At 43.8% G+C, this 25992-nt stretch overlaps 1 protein-coding gene across 1 annotated transcript in view; it reads right to left on the bottom strand.

Moving 5' to 3' along the window:
• Positions 1-25992, bottom strand: part of NEK10 (NIMA related kinase 10) — a 681202-nt gene that overhangs the window by 351457 nt on the left and 303753 nt on the right. Inside the window, exons 25-26 of the mRNA XM_069212020.1 lie at positions 25898-25968; positions 3592-3805 (exon numbers count right to left, since the gene is read on the bottom strand). Coding sequence (XP_069068121.1) covers positions 3592-3805; positions 25898-25968 — 285 coding nt within the window. The remainder of the gene's footprint in view (positions 1-3591; positions 3806-25897; positions 25969-25992) is intronic.

The following is a 25992-nucleotide window of genomic DNA, read 5'->3' as shown; positions in this document are numbered from 1 at the left end:
CAAATGGCATCACTTTAAATTTAAAGTGCCTGTCTGGGGTAGAAAATGCTGACCTCTCCTTGGCCCCCTCAGTTAAGGCAATCTGCCAGTACCCAGGTACTTGGCAGCTCCCAACCGGTTAATGAGCTAATCAGCTCAGGGGATGGGGTGTGCGTCAGTCTTGCTGACCGCATCGAGTACACGGTAGTCCACACAGACCCTGAGTTTTGGAGTGGCACCAGGTGCAGCAGCCTTTGGGACCAATACCACTGCACTGGGCCAAGGAATGCTCAATAACCCCTAGTGTTAACATCTTGGATACCTCATCCTTAATGGTAGCCCTGACCCTGTCAGTCACCCTGTAAATGTTTTGTTTGATGGGTGTACTGTTCCCAGTGTCCACATCATGTGTGCACAAATGGGTGACTCCTGGGATCAGGGAAAACAGTGAGGCGAACTGTCCCAACACCTGGCGACAGTCCCTCTGCTGCTCTTTAGTCAGGGAGGGGTAATTTTGCATCAAAAGAGTGACATGAGATTCCTGAAAGTACCACGATTACCCTGGCATAATTAAAATTTCACCTAAAGTCTATTAGTGACAGGTAGGGGCCTGACACAAGTGGTATGAGCTGGGCAGAAGATTGGATGGGCATGTGAATTAAACACTGTTTGATTTTGAAGATTATGAGAAATAGGAGATAACGAGGTCATGGTGGGATGAATCTGTAGTGGATGGAATTTATCCCTAGAAGATAGTGGTGTGGAGGAAGGAAACCAGCTGCGACTGATAAGGCACATAGGAAGATCAATAGGAAGTGGAGGAATTCCTTTAGGGTTGAAGGCTTTGGCAGGATTATGAACTCAGATGTACAATGTGAAGAGTAGCAGTTTTTCGGGCAGATGGGGTCCATTTGTCAGTGATGCGAATGGTACTGTACTTTATGCAAATGAGGGACGCATTAGCAAGGCTGCTGGGGGAGAAACTGCGGTGGTGAGTTAGTGGGATAGCAAAACTCCTCCAATGTGGGTTTTTCTGGTGGCAGTTTTGGAGAGAGTTACGAGGCATAAAGGAAGGTTGGCTATGTTACTGGTCAGGTGGCCTAACAAGGGGGAAATGAGGTGGGGTAGCAAGAGGGCTCAAGGTTGCTTTATGAAGATTTAAGTAAACTTTGATATGTTGTTTAGTTGATTAAGCAGGGTTTGAGCAAGGAAAATTGGGTGCTTGCATAGGGTCGTGTAAAGGGGTCTTATTAATTAAAGAGAAAGGTGGGTCCGTTTTGGACAGGTTTCCATTTTTTTTTTATTAAGGCCTGGATGTTAATCTGTATGGCAACTGTCAAGGGTTTTTGGTTGTAATGTGCACCTGTCTCCCTAAAGCAGCCTTTTTCACATAGATTGAGGTTGTAGTGTGGATTCTGGGGTGCGAGGCCTCGTCTGAGGTATATTTTTGACTATATTTACATTTGAGAATAGGACCCATTGTTGGTAAATACAATATTTGCGCATTTAGGCAAGATCTTCAAAAAAGACATAACGACGTGTTTGAAAGACTAGCTGTTTTTTAAGATTGCAGATCTTCCTTTGCCCTGTATGTTGGAGGGATTACTGTAGGTTATTGGATTACAGATTTAAGAGATTACTGTGGAGAAGGGCATTAAAAAAATAAAGAATTCAATGACTGACAACCTTATTTGAAAGTTTAATGATTAAAAGTCTCTGCAAACATGAACATACCACACATAGCCCCTCATTATGTCGTTGGTGGTAAAAACCACCTACCGCCGCGGCGACAGCCGCAAAAAGACCGTCGCTGCGGCTACCATCCGTCCGCCAAATTATGACCACAGCCGCATTTCCACCACAAGAAGGGCGGAAATCCGGCTGTGGCCATATTGGTGGATGGTGGTAAGGTGGCGCTACTACCACCTGCAGCACCACGCCAGTAGACCGCCACCAGCCGTATTATGTAAAATAATACAGCTTGGCGGTGTTCTGCTAGAGGACGCTGCTGGCGTTAGCAGCGCCGCGTTCTGTGCCAGAAGACCACCTGGAAACAGGTAAGTCAGGTTTCCAACAGGGGAGGGGAGTGGGGGGTGTTGTGTGTGTCTGGGGGGGGTGCATGTATGTTTGAGTGTGTGTGTTTTGTGTTGTTTGTGTGGGTGTATGCATGTGTGTGAGTGCATGTATGAATGGAAATGTGAATGCGTGCCTGTGTGTAAGTGTTGGTGTGTGCGGATGTGTGTGTGAATGAATGCATGCGTGTGTATGCGTGTATGTCTGTGCGAATGAGTCTGTGTCTGGGGGGGTTGAAAGGGAGGGGCAGCATGGATGAGGGGGATCTGGGGAGTGTTGGGGGGTAGGGGGCCTCCAATCAGTGACAGGAAAGGAATTCCCTTCCACTGATAGGGCCCACCGCCATGGTTTTCAATGCCTGAGGTAGAAAAATGAGTGCCAGACATTTCCAATAAATGTTTGTGGTCCGCACCGGAAAACGAAAAATTTACCTTCTCTAGAACAAGCTGTTACTCCACACAGCATGCAGATTTTTTTTTCGATTTATAGTAAAGCCATTATGTTTTTAGCATGTGGGAGCCATAATTCTTTTGCTTTTCCTATGTCTTTTCCAAGTGTCTGTTTTGCTCACAGTAAATGCCTGAGGTAGAAAAATAAGTGCTGGACATTTCTAATAAATGTTTATGCTCCGCACCGGAAAACACTGGCTCAAATTAAGCCCGGTGTACACAAAAAGTATGCAGTCTGTAGGACCAGCTGTTACTAGACATAGCACGCAGATTTTTTTAAATGTCTAGGGTAGCTGTGAGCTTTATGATTTCAGCATGTGGAAGTTCTTTTTTGTGGTTTTCCTATGCCTTTCCCAAGTGTCTGTTTTGCTCACAGTAAATGCAGTGCCAAATCAATGTAAAAACATGTGCAGTGCCTGATCAATGCAAGAACCAATGCAATACCAGAAATCTTCATGAGCGGAGACTCAGTGCACGATCAAAAGATAGTCCAGTCAATGCATGGGACTGTGCAGTGCCTGATTACTGCAAAGACCAAAGTCAATAGGTTTCGTCATTGTTTTTTCTTTTGCATTCTAGTTTAATATCTAACTAGATAAAGGATAGTGCTATAATAATGTTTTTTTACAAATCTGATAAGCTGTTATTATTTCTTTATGTTATTGTTTACTAATTCAACATACATCACACCATAAACAACTAATAACAGTTTATCAAATTTGAAACAAACATTATACCATGTTTCTAATATTTATAAACCAGTTAAATAGTAAGATAAAATGAAAAAGAAAAACAAAGGCGAAACCTATTGGCTTTGCCAATGCTTGCTATACCTATAAATTACACAATCATCTATAACTCTCTCAAGATACAATCTTTTTTGAGCTATATTTCCACTTCTCACTTGTCAGCACAAACAAAATCCACCTGTATTAGTCCACTCCCACTTGTCGGCCTTATGTTTCCTACAACCCATAAAGCCTATTCACACAGTGATAAATACAATAGCTATATCAATGTTATTGACATACCACTGTCATGTTGCCCTACCCCAAATATTCTTATACATATTTGTGGTATGGTTACTCACATGGGGTAACATGGCGAGTTGATGGCGATAGGTTACCACATTCATATTAGCTTCGGAAAAGTATCTCTGAGTACGTTTCCTTTCTCGATCCAGTTTCTTCTCTAAGGTAAGCTGGGAGGTGGATAGTCCATCAAGGTATTTCATCATCACATCTGAGATTAAGGCACAGACTTCAACAATGTCAGGACGAGCCTCAGCATCTGGAGTCAAGCACCTGTTCAAGTGATAAGGTGTCCATTATGATAAAATAAACAACTAAATGCATGTACAATACATTGTACCAACCAAAGCACAATAACTTCGACTTAAAATCGACCACTGCAATTGTACTCCTGAATATCGACCACCAGAGTATCATGGTACAAGAAAATCAAGGAGAGAACATTGAAAGATTAAGTGTATAAAGGAAATTATACATTTATAATTCCTAACTCCACATCTATGTACCTTCAGGATATATGTACCACCAAGTTACATATATGTGGAGTTATGTACAGAAAAGCTACAACCAAGGTACATATATGTGGAGTTATGTACAAACAATCTACACTTACTTACCGATCTATATTTTTTTGACATTTTGTCCTCGATGGTGTGCCCCTCTGATAATCTGGAGCCAGTAGTGGGTGTGCACACCATCTGCCAATGACTGTAATAGTTGTTGAAGGCCCTGAACTTGCCTTTTAGGCCTAAGCCGCAAGTGAGGACCTATAATAAGGGTGGGGTATAGACTGAGATAGAAGGGCTATTATGCTATTAGAATATTCCTCCCACAGGGGAGAGAATGTTCTAAAATAAACATGGAGAAACAGGAAGACAAGCACTGGAAAGTTGGCGCAGAAGGTCTACACCAGCCATTGTTGTCCCAGAACCACTTCACCGCCTTCAATGGAGCTTGCATCATCCCAACTTTCTAATATCTACTTTTATTTGTATGTTAAATGAACATATCAATATTCAACCTGGAGCTAACTTGCGTGAGTGAGGGACAGACATCTCTCCAGAAGACTTAAGGCATGACTACACTATTCCATCACTAACCTAAGAAGAGGTAGGTCAAGCAGACTATTGGACTACAGAAATCAGAATAGCTAAGGTAACTGGGAGGCTTAAAAATAGCTCAGAAGCTGCTGCTGATGTCTTAGCAAAAAACCTGACATTTCAGGAGCTGAAGCTTAACCTGTGCTTTTTATAAGCAATTTAGGTGCACTTGGGAGTCCATCAGTTCTCAGACTAGCTGTGAGAAGGGTAGAAAAGTGATGGCCCAAATAAAGGACAAATACCAACGTCTTCTACTGCATATCACCAAATTTACCGGGTCAAGTAAAAATACTAAAATCTTTGGTGAAATACTTGCAGAGCCCAGAGTGGCTTGAATGGATGTGGGTAAGGTTACGCTAACCAGGCATAGGGTTGGGGCTATCTGGAAGTCTGATCAAGTCAGCAGGATTTCACCAGAAGGAAGACAAATTACACAGTTCTTTCTGATGGATACATTTTGATTAGGTTAAAGGGAAGTAGTTCAAAGGAAAGTAGTGCATGTTGTCAACTTGGATTTCAGCCAAGCCATGAATACTGCCCAACACAGAAGAGTTACAAAGATGGTGCCAGGCTCACCCCATGCCTGGGGCTAAAGAGGATAGTTGTAAACATTAGTGCAGTTCTCAGTGGTGAAGAGGAGTCAGAAGACTCTAGAAAGGGGCAGGATCTATGGGGTGACGCGTAGTTAAGAGGCGTGGCAATGTACTTAGTAGTCGTAGGGAGTCAGGATGAGACTGAGGAGGAAAGTGAGGAAGGGTTATTTCAGCCCCAGTATATCATGGGACATCACAATGGAAGTCTTGAGTCAAGGAAGGTCACATCTCTAGAAGGCTAGAGAACAATGGAAGACCACCAGCACTGGGCAGGATATTCCACCCTGGGCTTTTGAGGGGAAGCAGATACTAAATCATGCATAGATGGAGATAGGTAGAAAATGAAAATAGTCTGCAAAATGGAATGTTTGAGAGGAAGACATCGTAAGGCACTGGATGGGCATGAGTTGAGACGCAGACTTTAGCCTGCATTTCCAAGCCATGTCGTTGTTACACCAGAGGCAAAGCAATTCATAGGACTAGTGGGGCACCAGCACAGGCTCCCCAGCAAACCTGGCGCTGCTTTCATGCTAAAGCTAGCATGAAAGCAGCATCAGAATTGGTCTGAGCGGCTCAGACTGCCACGCAGACGCAACCGTAGGGTCTGTGCAGTTTCTCCAGCCCAGCAGTTAAACACATCCGGGCTCGAGAAACCTAAGTGTGCATGTGTTGTTTGGCCATCTGAGACGGCAGACCAAACACACATGCGCTCTTCGGTACACTCTCCTCCTCCCACCTGCTATGACCAAGCCCAGAACCTCCCTGCAGTGCTGGCTGAGCTAGCGAATGAAAAATAAAACAATATTAAACTGTCATTTTATTTTTCATCTCCTGGCTCTTGACCAGGGGGGCGACACTCCTCCGCCATTGCGATGGAGCCGCCTCTGAATTTGCCCTTCCATGAAATAATCAATGAAACTCCTCATAGAGCCAGCCTGGGCCAAGTCTGACAAGTTTCTGCTTTGTTTAACACAAAGGACACAACCTGTATTCTAGCACCCAGTTGTTTATGAAGTGTATTAGTACACCCTTTAAATGAATTAGGCAATTTAAGAAAGCTGTTTTGCAGCAGTGCTGATCATAGCTACAAACATAGCTCTGAAAAAGAGAAGGGTTTTGTTCAAAGGGAGCAAGAGGGGTAGAAGGTAGGCACAGGGCAAACTCGGGAGGGTTCACTTCCAAAATACCCTAAAACATAAGGAGATAATCTGTAGGAAGCCATTTTGGGTAAATTTGGATAAATCCAAGCTAATTTGTGACAGAGCAGTAAAGGTACATATCATGCTTTCACGATACTCTTAAGCAGTGTTTAATTTGAGCCAGTGGTTTCCAGTGCGGGCACCAGCACTTTTTTTTGGAGGGCCGGCACTTATTTTTGAGGGCTGGCACTTATTTGTCTGCCTCAAGTATTTGCAAAAGACACATATGGGAAAGTTGAAGGAAGAGAAGAATGAAAAAGTGTCACAAAGGGAGAAAGCAGAAAGGTGCAAGGGTGCGCTGAAGGGGCAGGGAGTTGCTGTAAATGGATTTAAGAGGCCCGAGATGGCTTCAGGATTAGGCTACCTCAGTATTCAGTGCTCGCACATGTAATTGCAGCAGTCGCGTGTTCCAGGGGAGAGCTTTGAGTGCCGGCACATTTTTATTTACGAATGAAGCACTGGCCTTAAGGAATGAGACCTGTTATTTAACACTCACACCACTGACAACCTAACAAGAAAGGTAAAGAGCTGGGTGACAGGATAAACTGTGTGCAAAGGAAAGATTCAAAACAGAATGACATTCAGAAGTTCATCTGTACATAGACACAAAACTTGGCGGAGTACTTATTGGAGTGTGTGCTTTATCGAATCTAAGAACGCCAGTATGATGGCTCAGAAATCCTATCACCAGCTGCTGAGATCAGTGGGTGGCCTGCACTCCAGAGCAAAGCAGTGTGAGCCTTTAACCTTCCGAGCTTGATAATACAACTATCAATTTCAATTGTGTCATATAGTATGCAAAATGTTGCATAAACTGTGCTTTAGATAACAGTGCAGTATGACATATTAATCATGGTTTTTGGGCCTAGACGAACGCCATTATCTTGTATACAAACAAACAATTAGGGCCTGATTACGACCTTGGTGGATGGGGTACTCCGAACAAACGTGACGGATATCCCATCTGCCGTACTAGAACTTTCATTATATCCTATAGAACTTGTAAAACGGCGGGCGGGATATCCGTCACACCAAGGTCGTAATCAGGCCCTTATTCCAATTCATGGTCTCTGTTTTCGGCCGGTTCACCTTGGCTCATGGTCTTTCACCACAAAACATCGGAAGACTGAGGAACCCTCTCCGGCTGGTATTAAGGACTAGGAGTCATATTTATGAGTCCCTTGTATCGCCACTGCATCATTTTTTGTGAGGTAACAGCAGCGCAAACGTTGAAATCATATCCATGAGGCCACACAAAGCCACTCCGCATGGCTCTGAACGGCCTCACAGATGTGGAGTAAGGCAAGGCAGACCAAATCGCTGCGTTGCCTTACACTGTGCAAGGGAGGCGTTCCATGGGCCTGTGCTGGGTGTTCCCACGCAACACCCATGGATTTTAACGCATCCCCAGATATACCCCCAGATATACGAGGACTTGCAAAGTGGGGATGTGCCAAAACCTCACGCTTCCCCAGGGGAGGCATACGAGGTGAGATATTTTTATTTTTCCTCGTTTTTATCCTCGTTCTGTGTGTGTTACAATCTGCAGCACACACAGAGAGGAAAAAGCCTCTCAGGATTGTTTCTATGCAGAAAGGTGCCCCTTTGTACACAAAACCAACCCTGCACGGAACGTAGTCGCAGACACCTCTGCACCATGGTGCAAGGCTGCCTGTGTTGGCGTGGGTGGGCCATTGCGCGCCAGCGCGGTGGGAAAGGAGTGGACTTGTGCGTTTGCCATAGATATGGCGCATTCCAGTCCTCTCCTTTTGACCAGGCCAAAAGCACATAAATATGGGCCTAGATGACAAGTTTACAGAACCTGCTCTGAATTACGCCTTTTCCTGAACCTTCTCAGACAATAAATCGTGGTAATATATTGAGTTCGGATGTGCAGAGCGCACTGTATTCCTGCTGCACATATTTCATCTACCAATCGCCAAGGCTGTTTACCAGCTCGACATAATTACAGAATTAGCTGTCTGTTTGGGGCTTAATTACGTTTTTTTTTTTATGGTACGGATCCGCTGTTTGTCTCCTGCAAACTATTACTGCTGCCTGGCTTGAGTGTTACACTTGCTTTCTGCGGGATGCACTGAGGGCCGCTTTATAAACTGCGGTTTCTTTTCGGAAAACTGGCCGCGTGAAACCCTATTTGGCTGTAACAGGTCCTTGCCAGTTCAACACAGTAACCAGCTGTAGCTCACTCTTCCTAGCAACCTGGCGCCAGACCAGTGCTTTCCATGTAGGTATGGATGAGCTGGTAGTCACTCTGCAGAGTACCTGTTTGCTCCTGAGAAGTGCTGGTACTCTCCCATTAAATGTATTGCAGCAGTGCTGAGAGGTGCAGCTACTCTCCCATTAAATATACTGCAGCAGTGCTGAGAAGTGCGGCTATTCTCCCATTACATCTACTGCAGCAGTGCTGAAAAGTGCAGGTACTCTCCCATTAAACGTACTGCAGCAGTGCTGAGAAGTGCAGTACTCTCCCATTAAATATACTGCAGCAAGGCTGAGAAGTGCGGCTATTCTCCCATTAAATGTACTGCAGCAGGGCAGAGAAGTGCTGCTACTCTCCCATTAAATGTACCGCAGCAGCGCTGAGAAGTCCAGGTACTCTCCCATTAAACGTACTGCAGCAGGGCTAAGAAGTGACGTACTCTCCCATTAAGCGTACTGCAGCAGTGCTAAGAAGTGCAGTACTCTCCCATTAAATATACTGCAGCAGTGCTGAGAAGTGCGGCTATTCTCCCATTACATGTACTGCAGCAGTGCTGAGAAGTGCAGTACTCTCCCATTAAATATACTGCAACAGTGCTGAGAAGTGTGGCTATTCTCCCACTACATGTACTGCCTCATTGCTGAGAAGTGCGGCTACTCTCCCATTAAATGTACCGCAGAAGCGCTGAGAAGTGCGGTTACCCTCCCATTAAATGTACCGCAGAAGCGCTGAGAAGTGCAGGTCCTCTCCCATTAAACGTACTGCAGCAGGGCTGAGAAGTGCCGGTACTCTCCCATTAAGTGTACCGCAGCAGTGCTAAGAAGTGCAGGTACTCTCCCATTAAACGTACTGCAGCAGTGCTGAGAAGTGTAGATACTCTCCCATTAAATGTACTGCAGCAGGACTGAGAACTGTAGGCACTCTCCCATTAAATGTACTGCAGTAGTGCTGAGGAGTGCAGGTACTCTCCCATTAAATGTACTTCAGTAGGACTGAGAACTGCAGGCAGTCTCCCATTAAATGAACTGCAGTATAGCTGAGGAGTGCAGGTACTCTCCCATTTAATATACAGCCTCAGGTACTCTCCCCACTGAATGTACCCCGGAACAGTGCTGAGAAGTGCAGGTAACCTCCCTTTCAAATTAAAATGCAAGTACTCAGGACACTACATGTCCATTTAAAGACCGGGGTCAGATGAAATTAACTTTGCAATGGCGCATAATTTTGCAGCAACATTTGCATGGATCGTCAACTGCAAAATTCTTTTAGAACCTTTTCCTTTCGATGTACATATGCATCTATAAGGCTTTAACCTTTTTTCGTGGAGGCTTCATGACCAAAATTAAGAATAAAAACCGTAAAATGACATTTGCAGCGACTGGCTAATCCATACAAATCACCTAGCCGTATCACAGAATCATGTCCATGGATTCTATCACTGAATCCAGTAAGACTAATTACATAAATGCAACAGAGGCTGGAACAATTTAGCATCAATTGTAGAAGACCAACCAGTGCAAATCAACATTTGTGAAGAATGAAAAGTGCAAAATATCATTTTTTACAGTCATTTATGCAAATTACATTTTGGCACTTGGTGGAGTTGTTCCAGAGGCTGGAAGCAGAGGTGCGGATGGTGCTCCTACACCCACAAAATAACCATTTTGGAGCGCAGAAGGTGGACGAGGAATGAAGATGTTTTTAACTTTTGTTTTTTACCTTGGTGCATTTGCTTGCATTCAAAGGCAGAGGTCAACTGTTGGGGTATGTCTTCTGACAATTTGCTCTTGATGTGTGCTTTTCTTTTTCTGACTGCAAATTGAGAGAACTTTATAAAGTAGACTATGTGACAATCTTGCTGGGATACAGGGAGTGTGAAAGGAAAGCTGTAGGGTGGCAATTCTTTTAACACCGAACATATGTAAATCAACTATCAACATTTCAAAATATATCAGCAGTTAAGAAAGCACAAACTAAGCACATTTTTGGTAATTATGTACTGTGATGGAAACAAAGACTTTATTAGATAGGTTCAAAAGAAATCAAGGCACTTTGCTTGGTGATGTCCAAAAGACAAATATTTACTGAAACCCAATTTCCACACACTATGGTTTGTGCACTATATAGTCTTATCAATAACATATGTCTGTTCAAATTTAGTGGACATTTCAATGGAAAATCTGCCGTCTGGTAATGGAAGGGAACTACACCACCATGCTTTAATAATGTATTTGAGAACATGTGCTCCAAAGTGAACCACAGGCTACATACTCCATCTGTACCAGTCTCCTGTTGGATGGGCCTGGCTCATTTGCAACACTTGTCCTTTGAATTTTTCACAATCCCTATGACTTAAGTGCTGTAACATTGATGGCATCACCTATACTCTGAACATTGCCCCAGCACCACTGACATAACAGTGCAATTTATGTAATCAAGTCCTATTTTTCATTTTTAAAATGTTTCAGACCCTTTCACCCCTTGTCAGTCACCTGGCAGTAACACACTCCACAGTGAGATTGAACAGTGCACCGAATGAGGATATGGCAACATGTAAACTACACTCCCCAGTTTTAGGAAAGCACTCTTTGTTTTTTGACCATGTGGTCTTACTAGGGATTCGTTTACTTTTGTATGGTAAATATTACCCCACTTTCTGAATACGTCTTTGTCTTCCCAATGTTCTTTAATACTTGCAAAGGAAATCCTAGGTACGAGTAGCGAGGTCCTGGCAGCAGCAATGTAGAATCACAATTACAAAGCAAAGAAAGTTATACACAGAAATCCAAGATGGCCACCGCATCTCCAACCTACACTGGAGTTCACGGCCTACTGGAAAATATAGTTTGTTGTTGGGGTGCTGCCATGTAGTGCATTTTATACTCAAACAAGGCATCTCTCCAGACAGTGCTGACAGTCTGCATGGTCCACCAGCCTTTTCTTCCCGAAGTACAAGTTACTTACCTTGAGTAACGCATTATCTGGCAGAGACTACATCTAGCTGCAGATTCCTTATCTTTGAATTTCTCCAGGCGTCAGACTGGATCCGGAAACTTTTCCCCTGCGGGGGTCGGAGGAAGCCCCATCAGGTTCCGCAGCTTCGGCCTCAGCCCGATGAAGTCTCATGGATCTGATTGCAGATAGGCGCCGGTCATACCCATGCGACCTTCTCCGGCGCCCATCACAATGTCAATGCTTCCTGGGCCACCGGTGCCCACTGGTGGCGCCAGCCCCATTCCGATTCCAGATGATCCAGAGCCGGAAAGGCATCGCTCAACACTGATTCCGGGGCCAACAGCATCCATACATGCCAGAATGTTGCCTGGGCATTTTATTCAACAGCCAGGCATGAGAGATTGAGAAGGGTCACTGGACCCTTTAGAACACCAGTAATAGTGATCTATGGACTGGTATGATGAACTAGCAGAGGCTGGTGGACTCGAAAACTCTCCAGATTCTGGCTTGCTCTTTCCACACAGTGTGGGTACGGAGGAGAGAGTTTCATATGCAATGGTGGTCCTTGACCTCGAACTGCCCTCAGTGGCTGTCAAGACTAACCTCTTGACAGAGGTGCATCAGCCTGGGACTTCCACTTCTGAACCACTTTTGCCCACATGCTTGTGAAACACTACTGCCTAGACATTTGTGTCTGCAGAGACGGGCATTTCGCCCATTCGGTCCTGCAGGACCACCTGGTATAGAAAATGTGTCCACAGCCCACCACCAGGATGATATGGCTTGGGTATCTATTGAAAGGTAAGGAATCTGCAGCTAGAAGTCTCGATCATATGAACAAGTTACTTAATTTTGGTAACCCATTATCTGGTAGAGACTATAGGTCGCTGCAGATTCCTTACACCCACCCATGCGCCTCCCCGCTCTGCTAGGGTCAGGGTGATCCCTTTCAGGGCCCTAGATTGGTAACACAATCATCATTTCTTTTCCTGGCTCTGAGCTCCTGGCGGGGAACAAAGTAACTGATGTCTGTGCACCTGGGTAGCGCCTCTATATAGGTGGCCGTGACATCACATCCTGCGTCAATGACACCGATGATACCACACAGAACTGAATGGAGCCACCCGATTGTGCGGCAGGGGTATTGCTTAAGCAAAAGTTTCCAGATCCAGTCTGATGCCCGGGGAAATTCATAGGTAAGGAATCTGCAGCTAAAAGTCTCTATCAGATACGCAGTAACACTTAACTGCGCATGCAGTCTTAAAGGTAAGCCCTGTTTCCTGCAATGCTTTCTGACATATTTTTTGGCTAATTCCCATAACATGGCAGTAAAATCGGTTCCGAAAGGTGTACATTAGCTGCCAAACAAAGTATAATCTTGAGGGTCTGCACTATATAAATTGGAATATTGGGTTTGCCATACATTACAACACACATTACACATTCCTTATGAGGATTAGCTGTGTTAGATGTTGTATGTACCCTTTGTTGTTGAATGTGAAACCATTTTTGTCAGGATGGAGTGCAGTTTATTATAGCTCATCAGAGGCATCTTCTCTAAGACACACTTTCTATCCTGACGTTGCACACAATTGACTTTCACGTTACATTAGATCATCACTCTGTCTGCCAACAGCAGATCTTGTTTGCAGCATTACATTACTCACCAAACCAGCCCCTAGCACATTTATTTGAAATATTTGGGCAGATGTCACAAGAGAATCTGACATTTGTCTTTGCAGTTCTTAGAATGTGTTCATTATATAGATGCCTAGAGAATCAGGGCTTAAGGAAATATCTATGATGCAGTAAAGGATCGTTCTGCCAGGACAATTTGATATGTGCAGAATGATATCTAGTGATGTTGTTTTGTGATTGAGTTTGTGGATTTTGTGATTGATTATGTGCTGAAACTGATGCATTCTAGATTTTTTTTGTTTATATTTTTTTCTCAGGTTATATTGTGGCATATGGTGAAACAATGATAATCCCCATGGAGGATACGTTTTTTTGATGGTCTTGTCATGATTATTAGAGATGTGCAGAACACGGTCTATTGATGGTGTGCCGATCTACCTGTGGATTTTTTTATTAGTTTTGTGTTGAAATGTACACATTCTTTATTTTTTTAGAATGTTCATAATGTTTGCACATAGCAATACGTATATGTTTACTAGGGGTCTCATGCTGCTACCAAATTGATGGAGAACTTTTATGGACTATATATATGCAACGTTGGAATCAAATTTTGTGGTAAGATGTAAATGTGTTTTAGTCTTTTGCCTGTGTACCTTTTGTAATGAACACAGATGTATGCTATTAAAAGTGTAATAGAAATGAAATTAGGCAGGTCCTTTTAGCCTAGAACTATGTTGACGGAGGAACAAGGGTAAGATCATATTTTGTGTTATATCTACCATACACACGAAGCTTCATACTTGGTACACTGTTAAACTGGGGCATATACTAATGAATTTAACTTGTATTACATGTGTCATGTGCTCCTTTCATGCACAGGACTGAACTTGTTTAAGTTTCCAAATCCTAAACTGATTAGTCCTGGGCTATTTGCATGCTACTGTGCTTTTATCTGTTTTTTTTTTTATTGTATTGCATTTTGTACTTGCATGTTTTTTTAAATATTGTTTATTGTGGTTTATCAGCTTTGAAGAAGTCCAGCTGACCATGGGAGAAAACGCATTGGCTGTGTCCATGTCCTTTCCGTGTCTGACAAGATGGACATAAAGAACAAGGGTTAATACACTTATACAGTAGTCTGTGGTATCTTGACCAACAAATTGGACTCTTGCACAAGATCTATTTGTTCTCTTATTCTGGATCTTTGGATTAATATGTACGTAGTGCTTCTCCCATAATGTTTGATATATTTTGTTGAGACAGCCCTGGCAGCGTGGCACCTGTTCCTTCGAAATGACTGAGCGTGTGGTGACCAACACCACAATCGTTCCTTAGCATTTAGTTTGATATGTTCATTTGAATACTGATTCTGGTTAACACTCAAAGTGTCAATCTCTCTCCTTTGGAACATCACAAGGTGCCAGACTGGACCGGGAGGTTTTTCTTGACAGTGCTCCCACACGCCGGTAGGTGGTGTGATGTTGCTCTGCGTTGACCCCTAACCTCCCTGGAACTGACAGAGCCGAACTGCGCACTGGCATCAGTTTCATTCATCTGTCTTATTCCGTGCCTCCAGGCACAGAACATTGAACAACTTGTTGGTGACAGTGTGCTGATCTTTAATTTGAGATCTTTTTAAACGCTAAACAGACTCCAAAGAATGGGGAGGCAGAAAGGCAGTGAGGAATCTGCAGCTAGAGTAACCACCAGAAAGAGTGTTACTACAGGTAAGTAACTTGGTCTTCTTATGTGTACTAAAAACCACGTACACTTCATCGTTAGAATAGATACCATAGCAGTACCTTCCAAACGTGGAGGGTCTGTGTGTGGACTCATACAGAAAAGTCCTACAGAACCGTGCAGGTGAAGTGACCTTCCCATCAGACCTGGATATCAAAGCAGAAGTGTTTCTTGAGCGCATGTAGCAATGCTCATGATGCAGCCTGGCAGATATCAAGAAGAGGCAACCCTCGTGCCTTCACCATAGCAGTGGTCTTCACCCTGGTGGAGTGGACTCTTAGGCCGTCGGAGGGTTGTTTTTTATCCAGTGCATAGCAGAAGCTGATACAGATGACTACCCACTTTGACATGGTAACTCCTTTGTGCCACCTTATTGCTCTTGGCACCTGAAAACCCAACAAAGCTGCTTACCTGATGGTCTTCTGTACAGTCGATCTAAAAATGTTATTTGGATCAAGGAAAAGAAGTATATTTGAGGGGTAAGGCAAAGCAAAGAATGCTTGCACAGTTATCGAATGGTCAATGCGGAAGATGGACAACTTTAGGGAGGAAGGACGCCTGTGCCTTTAGCACAAACATGTCTAGAAAGAAGATGGTGAAGGGTGGTAGTACCGTGAATGCCTGCAGTTCACTCATCCAGCCGGCTGATGTGACAGCATTAAGAAAAAAAGGTTCTAATGTTAGGAGCCTTAAGGAGCAGGTGAGCATATGCTTGAAGGACATGCACATAGGGAAATTCAAGACCAAGTTAAGGTCCCACTGAGACATCACACTGGCTTCGAGGTGAAACGCGTGGGTGAAACCGTTAATTACAACTTGTGACTTAAAAAAGGTTAGTTGGTCCATGTGCCAGGCTGAACGGTATAAACACGACTGAGAGCGATTATAGTGGTAAATTGAGAGATTTATTTGTGAGTTTTCCCTTTTTTTTCTCTTTTAGTTCACAAAGTTACAGTTTTACTAGGGTCTCTGGGTGGGTTCTTCAGTTCTTCTAACTGTGTCTTCCTCTTCTTCTTTGCCTTTTAGGTCGATGTCTCCTATGTATCCCGTATGGCTCCCGTGAATTACCGGCAAAAGAAGGAGAACGCCAAGGTAAGTAAAGAATTACGTCTGGGGTTGTTGTTTTATTTGAAAAGGGGAAAAAGGGAAGGTAAGGGGGTGATATGGTAGCGTGGGGAACGCCTGTGCACTGTACACACAATCAGGTGGAAGTGAACTGTGACACACTGTGCCCGATTATGCACTAGTCAGCTTCCTTTCCCACTTTCCTCCCTTCCTCACTCCTCCCCAGTTCCCTTCCCCAGTGCCCTTTTTAACTGTACACTCTCTCTCGTTCCCCACAGGGACCGTACCTTTGTAAGCCACAACCCTCCTGGGTCGTGGTTGGCTCCTGGGCTTCTCGTCTCCGGCGTTCCTTCGTGAGTGCTCTTCTTCTCGTGCCCGTCTTCAGGAGCTCTCTCCTCTGTTCCGACGTGTTCGTTTGTGGTCTCCGTTGCTCTGTCTCCTCTCGCTCCTCCCTCTCCGTCTCTGCGCACCACGTCGTTTTTCAGCCCGCCGGCCCGGAAGTCCTTAGGAGTTACCCTGGAAACAGGGAAACCCGGCAATGATTCCAAGAGCGTTCCCATGGAAACATGGGAACGCGGAGATGACGTGTCGGGTTTACCCGACACGGAAGTAACTGCCGCAGTCGGGCCGTGATCGGGACGACCCGATCACACACCCCATCCCAAGAGCGGTCCTGATTGAGGACCGAAGAAGAGCAGGGAAATCGGGAAAAATAATCAGCAGGGCCCTGTTGCGATCCTGGTATATGGCAGACCTGGAAGGAAAAAGGCTGTAGTTCAAGGAACCATCTTAAAATCCTAGAGTTGGAATCCTTATGAGAGGCAAGCCATGTAAGGGGAGCGTGATCTGTATACAGTATAAAAGGTCTGCCCAAAAGATAATACTGTACGTTCTCCACTGCCCATTTAATGGCCAAACACTCCCTCTCGATGATGTGGTAGTGACATTCTCGGGGAAGAAGTTTCCTACTGATAAACACAATAGGGTGATCCCTGCCTTCTTCGTCAGGTTGAGCTAGTACCGCCCCAAGCCCCACATTAGAGGCGTCCGTGTACAGATGAAATGGTTTAGAGAAATCAGGACATTGTAATACAGGCTCCGCCGTGAGAGAGGATTTTAATTGCTTGAAGCTATCCGTTTGACGTTCTGTAAAGGGTACCAATTTGTTAGGGTGATGTTTTGATAAGAGATCCGTAAGGGGGGCCGCAATAGTGGAATAACCCGGTATGAACCTACAGTAATAGCCCACTAAACCAAGGAAAGAACGCAGATCTTTCTTTGTTTTAGGCGTAGGTGCTTGCTTTATGGCTTCTACCTTCGTGGGTTGTGGTTGTAGTGTACCATGGCTAATTTTGTATCCTAGATACGATATGTCCGTCTTTCCTAATATGCATTTCTTGGGGTTGGCTGTTAACCCTGCCTCTGCCAGGGTAGTAAATATTTGACGGAGGTGGTGAAGATGATCCCCCCATGTCTCACTAAAAATGACGACATCATCTAGGTAGGCTGCAGAGAATGTGTGGAAGGGTTTGAGTAATCTATCCATTAGTCTCTGAAGAGTAGCTGGGGCTCCGTGGAGACCAAAGGGTAACACTGTAAATTGATATAGACCGGATTGTGTAGAGAAGGCTGTTTTTTCTTTGTCTTCTGGGGAAAGGGGAATCTGCCAATAACCCTTAGTGAGGTCTAATGTAGATAAATACTTAGCTCTTCCCAGTTTCTCCAGGACATCGTCTACTCGGGGAATAGGATAAGTGTCGAACATGGATATCGCATTGAGTTTACGGAAGTCAATACAAAATCTGACTGATCCGTCAGGCTTTGGTACCAGGACTACTGGAGAGCACCAGGGGCTATTAGAGGGCTCGATTACTCCTAAGGCTATCATTTTCTTTATTTCTTCTTCTATGATATGTTTTCGCGCCTCAGGAATGCAATAGGGTCGTAGTCTAACCATTTGTCCTGGGGTGGTTCTTATTTTATGACAGATCAAGGAGGTTCTTCTGGGTGTCTCCGAAAAGACATGTTGGTACTGATTTAACAGGGAATACAACTGGCCCTTCTCAGAGCTTGTCAGAGAAGCATTGACAGAGGGTGTATTTTCTTTGGTTTGTTTGTCACAGGGGAACAGCTCTACGTCTAACTCCTTAGTGGGAGATAAAAATCGGCCCATCTCTACTGGGCTGTCAGTCTCATCTGCTACTTCCCATTTCTTTAGGAGATTCACATGATAAATTTGTTTTTTTTGGGGGTTGACACTTAGTTCTATGAGATAAGTGACAGGGGTGATTGCTTTAATAACCCTATAGGGTCCCTGCCATCTCGCCAGCAGTTTTTGCTCGGACGTGGGACGCATTATTAAGACTTGGTCATTTGGATGAAAGGTACGCAATTTACTTCCTATATCATAATAGTGTTTTTGTGTCTCTTGGGCCCTTTCCAGGTGTTGCCGTACATATTCCCATAATTCCCGTAAATGTGATTTCAAGTTCTGAACATATTCTAACAACGGCCTTCCTTCTTCCTCCCCTTCTTCCTCCCAGGTTTCTACAGCCATATCCAAAAGGGAACGGGGTTGTCTACCGAACACCAGTTCAAACGGGCTATGTCCTGTTGAAGCCTGTTCGTGGGTTCTAATAGCATAAAGGACTAAGGGTAATTTTTGGTCCCAATCCCTCCCAGAGTCCTCGACTACCTTCTTTAACAGTGTTTTGATGGTCTGGTTGTAACGCTCCACCAGTCCGTCCGTCTGGGGATGATAAACAGAGGTTTTGATTTGGGAAATTCCTAGCAACCTACATACTCGCTAGGGGGAGGGCTTCGGGGTATCTAGTAGCATAGTCTACGATAACTAATATATATGTGTGGCCTTTAGAGGAGGGTAATAGAGGTCCAATTAAATCCATTCCAACCCTGCTAAACGGGATGTTGATGATGGGAAGCTGTAGGAGGGGTGCTTTCCTGGGCCTGCCGGGTTCTGTGAGCTGACACCTAGGACATTGAGAGCAATATTTCCTAATATGTGCAAAAACTCCTGGTCTCCCAAAATGACCCCCTCCTGGTTGGTTGTGTGCTAGGACAAGGACTTGGTTCCTATATGGTTCTGGGACTATTAATTGATGTTTGCAATCCCCTGTTCGCGTAGTGGTAACCCTATAAAGTAGGTTTCTTTGTATCAAGAAATAGGGACCCACCTCATCTGTTTCTTCAGTTTTTGCGGCTTTCCAAGCCTGAGTGAGGGTAGGGTCCTCTCTCTGTTGTTGACGGAAGCTTAGGGGTGCTCTGTAATTCTCAGCTATTAGTCTTATGGGCTGCTCATTCTCTTTGTGAGCCCGAAACTTCACTGTCTCTTCCCGTTTCTCTCGGCGAGAAAGTTTCCTGCGGTGTGGGGAACACTCAAAAAGGCTACTGGAAAAAGGAGCCTCGGCCCCCCACTCCAGGTTCTCTCTCGGACTTTGGGTACAATTTAAAAGTTGTTGAAAATGTATATAGTCGGTACCAACGATACACTCCTCAATGAGTTGGTCCATAACTCCCATAGGAAGAAAGTCCCTGTGTTTACCCCACTCTAGTTCCACTACCATAACGGGGTACTGTTCCTTGTCGCCGTGGATACAGCAGATGTTAACCCATTGACTAACTTCCTTATCTATAGGACCTATTAGATCTTCACGAACGACGGATTGGCTGCAACCCGAGTCTATGAGAGCACAGAGGGGCTGTCCATTGACTTTTATGGTTTGTTTAAACTTAATGTCTCCCTCTCCTGTACATAGGACTCTACGTCGGGTCACTCCTATCTCCATAGGTTCTACACCCTCTAATTTCCTGGGGCACGTGCGAGCTATATGTCCCCATTCTCCACAGTTGAAACATTGCGGGCCCTGCATGGGTTGACCTTCTCCTTGTCTCCGGGAAAACGGTTCTTCTAAAGGAAACCTCGGTGAGTGTTTGGTGGGTGGTGTAATGGTTTTTATGTTAGACCGGGGCTGTATACCTCTCACATCGGTGGACCGGTGGTATGCACAGGCCAAGTCTATGGCCATGTCTGTATCTACTTTTGGGTGTTGTCTTATCCAATTTTTTGTAGTGGTAGGTAAGGAGTCCAAGTATTGATCGAGGATAATTGTCTTTATGACGTCCTCTCTGCTAGTTCCTATTGGACCCAACCATTTCAGCGCTAAATCTTTAACCCGAAAATAAAAGGTTCGGGGGTCCTCATTCTGTCCCCATTTCACTTTACGGAACTTTACTCTATAGTACTCGGTATCGTGTCCCACCCGTTCCAAAATGCTATCCTTTATGTCTTTGTAAGGTGTCGTCCCACCTGGATTAGCTGCTTGGTAAGCTGCCTGCAGGAGTCCTGTGAGTAAAGGTGCGATGTATTGTCCCCATCTTTCCTCAGGCCATTGGGCGGAGGAAGCCACTCGTTCAAAGTTGGTAAAGAAAGAGTCCGGGTCTTCCCCCTCCTGATATTTTTGGAGCACCGAACTGGGGACATTAGGGTGGACTTTACTGGCAGCTATTGTCTCCGTTAATTTTTTCATCGCCGTTTCATGTACAAGTTGGTTGTTAGCTAGTATAGTGGCTTGACTTTTTAGGGTGGATTGTAATGCCTCCCTGTCCTCCTTAGCCTCTCGCTGGTGAGCTTCCCATACCAACTGTAAGTGGCGTTGGCCTTCCGCCAGCTGTTTAATCATGTCCTCTAATGTAGGACTTTCGCTCATTGTCTATACCGTTCGTTAGCCTTATGGCTCTCACAACATCCCACTTCTGACACCACTGTGCCAGGCTGAACGGTATAAACACGACAGAGCGATTATAGTGGTAAATTGAGAGATTTATTTGTGAGTTTTCCCTTTTTTTTCTCTTTTAGTTCACAAAGTTACAGTTTTACTAGGGTCTCTGGGTGGGTTCTTCAGTTCTTCTAACTGTGTCTTCCTCTTCTTCTTTGCCTTTTAGGTCGATGTCGCCTATGTATCCCGTATGGCTCCTGTGAATTACCGGCAAAAGAAGGAGAACGCCAAGGTAAGTAAAGAATTACCTCTGGGGTTGTTGTTTTATTTTAAAAGGGGAAAAAGGGAAGATAAGGGGGTGATATGGTAGCGTGGGGAACGCCTGTGCACTGTACACACAATCAGGTGGAAGTGAACTGTGACACACTGTGCCCGATTATGCACTAGTCAGCTTCCTTTCCCACTTTCCTCCCCTCCTCACTCCTCCCCAGTTCCCTTCCCCAGTGCCCTTTTTAACTGTACACTCTCTCTCGTTCCCCAGAGGGACCGTACCTTTGTAAGCCACGACCCTCCTGGGTCGTGGCTGGCTCCTGGGCTTCTCGTCTCCGGCGTTCCTCCGTGAGTGCTCTTCTTCTTGTGCCCGTCTTCAGGAGCTCTCTCCTCTGTTCCGACGTGTTCGTTTGTGGTCTCCGTTGCTCTGTCTCCTCTCGCTCCTCCCTCTCCGTCTCCACGCACCACGTCGTTTTTCAGCCCGCCGGCCCGGAAGTCCTTAGGGGTTACCCTGGAAACAGGGAAACCCGGCAATGATTCCAAGAGCGTTCCCATGGAAACATGGGAACGCGGAGATGACGTGTCGGGTTTACACGACACGGAAGTAACTGCTGCAGTCGGGGCCGTGATCGGGACGACCCGATCACAGTCCAATAACACAGAAAGGTTGAAAGTACCAATAAAAACCCTTTCACTGTCTCTAATGCAAGACCTTGCAGGTTTAATGAAAGAATGAAGAAGAACAAACAGTTTGACATGTAAATGGTCAGTATTTCGGGCACCACACCAGACAATGAATATCTCCCAGATCCCCACAGTGATGGATTTTGCCGCAATAAAGACATCAGTCAGCAAATCAAATGTATTCAGGTGCTGCCATTTAATCTTCTCGCATGGACGTGTAGGTTGTGCAGTTTTATGATGCAGGATGCTACTCTCATGGCTTAGTCCAGGGCAGTTAAAATAACATGTGCCTAGTCTGTCCTTATTTTCTTCAGAACTTGTGGAAGGAGAGGTAGTGGTGGGAATGTGTAGAGGAACCCCTTGCTACTTTTCAGCTGAAATGAAGCTAAAGATGCAGAATATTCTCCAGTGCACAAAACTGCTGACACCTCATTCTCGATGGTGGCGTACAGATCTAACCAAGATAAATGCCAACGTATCAAAGTCGTCATGCACTCCATCAGGGAGGAGACACCACACGTGTATTTCCAAACACCACCTGCTAGGCGTACGATGGCCAGGAATATGTTTGACTGGTCCAGCCACCTCCAAAGATATAGGGCCTTCTGACAAAGGATCCAGGACCCCACCCTGTTTGTTATAGCGCCACATAGCGGCAGTGTTGCCCAGGATGACTTGCATCAGTCTTGTTTCAATGGATGGCATGAAGGCTTTGAGAATCAGGTGGACCGCTCGAAGCTCCAACAGGTTGATATAGAGTAGGCCCTCTGCCAGAAACCAGAGGACCCTGATCTCCACCACTCATTTGCCTGCCAAAGTCAGCTATGATGCCTCTGTCTGTGAGGCAGAGGGAGAGTGACCTGCTGCGGGTCAGTCTGGCATCTGCCAGCCACCACAGCAGACCCTGAGCTGTCTGCTTTAAGATCTGAACAGGTTCAGAGAGGCAGCACTGATGCTGATCCCACTGGAATATGAGGTTCTATTGAAGGGCCTGCATGTGCTACTTGGCCTTTGGGGTAATAAAGATGTACGAGGCTAGGAGACTAAGAAGCTCCAGAACAATCGCCTTCGAAGACTAGGACAGATCCTGACGTATTGAGACCATATCCCAAATGTTTTAGAGTCGCTGTGGCAGCAGAAAGGCCTTGAACATCACCATGGTCAGGATTGCCCAAACAATTTAGATCGTTGGCTCAAGGCTCAGGTGGGACTTCGGCTCAGTGATAGTGAAGCCCAATGACGTCAGGAGTTTGGCTCTTATCTGAAGATGATCTATGATTGACTCCAACAAGCCTGACTTATTAGCCTATCATCAAGGTACAAAATACATATACGCCTGACCTCTGAAGTGTGCAAGCCCTTCACTTAAATGCATTCATTATATTATGCCCATCTTTTATTTGTGGACAAAATTAATAGCTCATTAACATAACATATTTAAACTGGCATGCCGTATTATAATTTCTTGATTAAGAGAATGATAAGAATGGAAAGGCCAACTAAGCAATGACTTCATTCAAATTTCTGAGAACTGATTGTTTTTATATGCATTCAAAACTCACCTAGATATAACTAACAATATTGAATTATGAGCTGTTTTAGGTTAAACCAATGCAGAATTGGATTACATGGTAATCAATGTATACAATTATCCAGTTAAGCCAACATTAGCTTCTATGACGTGGATAGACTGATATCTTTCCAAGGGTTAGTGTCTGCCTCCACCCGCCACAGCCATATGTGCCCCCCTGCGCTGTTTTGCACTGTACGGCGTAAACAAGGATTGCAAATAGAGGGCCCAAAATAAATCTCTCTCTACAAAGGGCATTAGATAAATTCTGTGTCATGGAACTTTTCATGGTTCTGCTTTTGTGACCAACTGCATACCTATACCAATTGTCAGCCCCCTCTTTTGTTGAGCACTTCACTAATAAGCACTGACTTGGTTAGGCTCAGAAATGTAAAAATGTGCAATCAAATCATAGTTAAATGGAAACTCTATATTCCTTTAATAAGATAGACCCAGTCTCCTACTCTTTCCCAAATATAAGAATCAGTTCTGTCACAGGATTTCTATTTAACATTCATTTTCAGAATTATAAAATGTAAATGTTGGACCTGGCCTTTTTTGCAGGGTTATCCCCAAATATTTTGCCTTCTTCCTCCTATTTATTTTGACCTGTTTGGGTTGGCTGTAGGACTCTGGGCACTTTACCACTGCTAACCAGTGCAAAAGTGCATACACTCCCTTTCTAAATTGTATTGGTGTTTGGTTTATCCATGATTAGCATATCTTATTTAGTATTAAGTCCCTAGTACAATACACGGTGTGTGTCCAGGGCCTGTAAATCAAATGCTACTAGTGGGCCTGCAGCACTGATTGTGCCACCCACATGAGTAGCCGTGTAAACATGTCTCAGACCTGCCACTGCAGTGCCTGGGTGTGCAGTTTTGAACTGCCATTTAGACCTGGCAAGTGCACCCACTTGCCAGGCTCAAACCTTCTCTTTTACTACATGCAAGTCACCCCAAAGTAGGCAAAAGGCAGTGCCGGATTAAGTCGAAGGGAAGGTTTTTAGACAATGCCTTTTCCTTGTAATAAATGCGATAAAGATAATGGTTCATATATTTGGGGGTTGCTGGCTGACGTCCCAAGGAGCCAAGGAGACTAATATTCTTTGACACGATGGTTAAGGCAGATAGAAAACATGCCTTTATTTATATATGGCAGAAGAATAACCACTGAATGTGGTTTGCCTCCATTTTTTGTGAAATTACTAAATGGAAAATAGCAGAACTGCAATTTATTTGAGCATCTCCATACAAGAAGTATAAAAAGAAGAACTATGTATTTTTCTATTTTTGCATTTATGTAATTATAATAAAGTACTGGAAGAGTTTTGCCCAATGGAAGAGGCTGTAAATTATTGACACCAGGAAATATGTGAGTAAGAGAAAAGATATTCTCTACTAAAGATTGAGTTGATGATATAAAAGAAGACACTCTATTGGAGAAGATAAAAACAATAACAAATAAGATAATACTAATAAGGTTAGAAGACCTTTTGAAATAAGTGATATTATTCCTTTTTTCTCTTTTAAAAATTGAATCTATTACAGAAAAAAGAGGAGACGTATTCTATGAATTAATAGGAATCTCTCAAATAAGAGCTTATTAATACGAGTATTATAAACATATTTTATTTTATGTTTGTTTAGGTGTTCAAAGTTAAAAGAGTTATTCAGTCCCGAGGATGACTCACTAATGATTGATGTCTTTATATAGGGTCGAAACGTTGACTATATTATATGTGGATTATATATGAGTAACTTCAAGACACCTGGATTGAAGGGGTCCTTCTGAAGTTTGCTCTTCTCTCTACATGTTTTTTAACCACATTTGTAAATATTGTATATAACACTTTTGCACTTTCACTGCATCGTATATTGGGAGCACCTACTACTTTACAATGAAGTTTTTCATGATTGAATGAGATATTTTTTGATTAGACAATATAAATTAATTTGGAGTATTGTACATTTATTTTAGATTAAGGTTGATTGTAAAAAGTATTTCTATCAAGATGTTTGATCCATCAGTTAGTTTATTTCCCTAAAGGATATCAAAACCAGCAAGCTCTTAAACAGTCTCAAAGGTAACCCCATAATAACCATGCCCGAAATATTAAATTTAACTTTACAGATGGGTACAATTAACTTTCCTTATGGGTTGTCATACCTCATTAGGTGAGGCAAGTTATCAATAAAATACAGATAGTAATGTCAATGATGATTATTTGTGATATTGGAAATTGAGAATTGAAAAACGACACTAATTGTGTAATGTTTGTAGAACAAAAAAAGAATACTGGTGCAACTCTTTAAAATTACTTGTAAATCACTCACTGACATTTTTGAATGTTGATGCTTTTGGAGAGAAAAATTGAGAAAATATTACATTTAATGAAAAGAAGAAAGAAAATGCTGAGATGAAAGAGAGTCACAAAGGAATCAAAGTCTGCTATACAGACAATAAAACTACCTCTCAAACCGCTTAGTTAGACCTGGTGGGTTTTTCAAACTAATTACTGTGGTAAACCCATAAATGAAAACTGACAACAGCACCTTTAAGGCTAGTTTATATCACTATAATTAATTAATTACCTTTGAATAGTGCATGCCACCTTCTCTGAATAGACTCCTTCTGGCACTCCCTCGTAGACAGCCTCTACTATCTATTAAAAATAGTGTTAAAGAGA

This window comes from Pleurodeles waltl, chromosome 10, assembly GCF_031143425.1.
Source record: "Pleurodeles waltl isolate 20211129_DDA chromosome 10, aPleWal1.hap1.20221129, whole genome shotgun sequence".
Classification (NCBI taxonomy): Eukaryota; Metazoa; Chordata; class Amphibia; order Caudata; family Salamandridae; genus Pleurodeles; species Pleurodeles waltl.
Note: the sequence above shows the minus strand (reverse complement) of the source record. Positions and strands in the feature narration are given on the sequence as shown.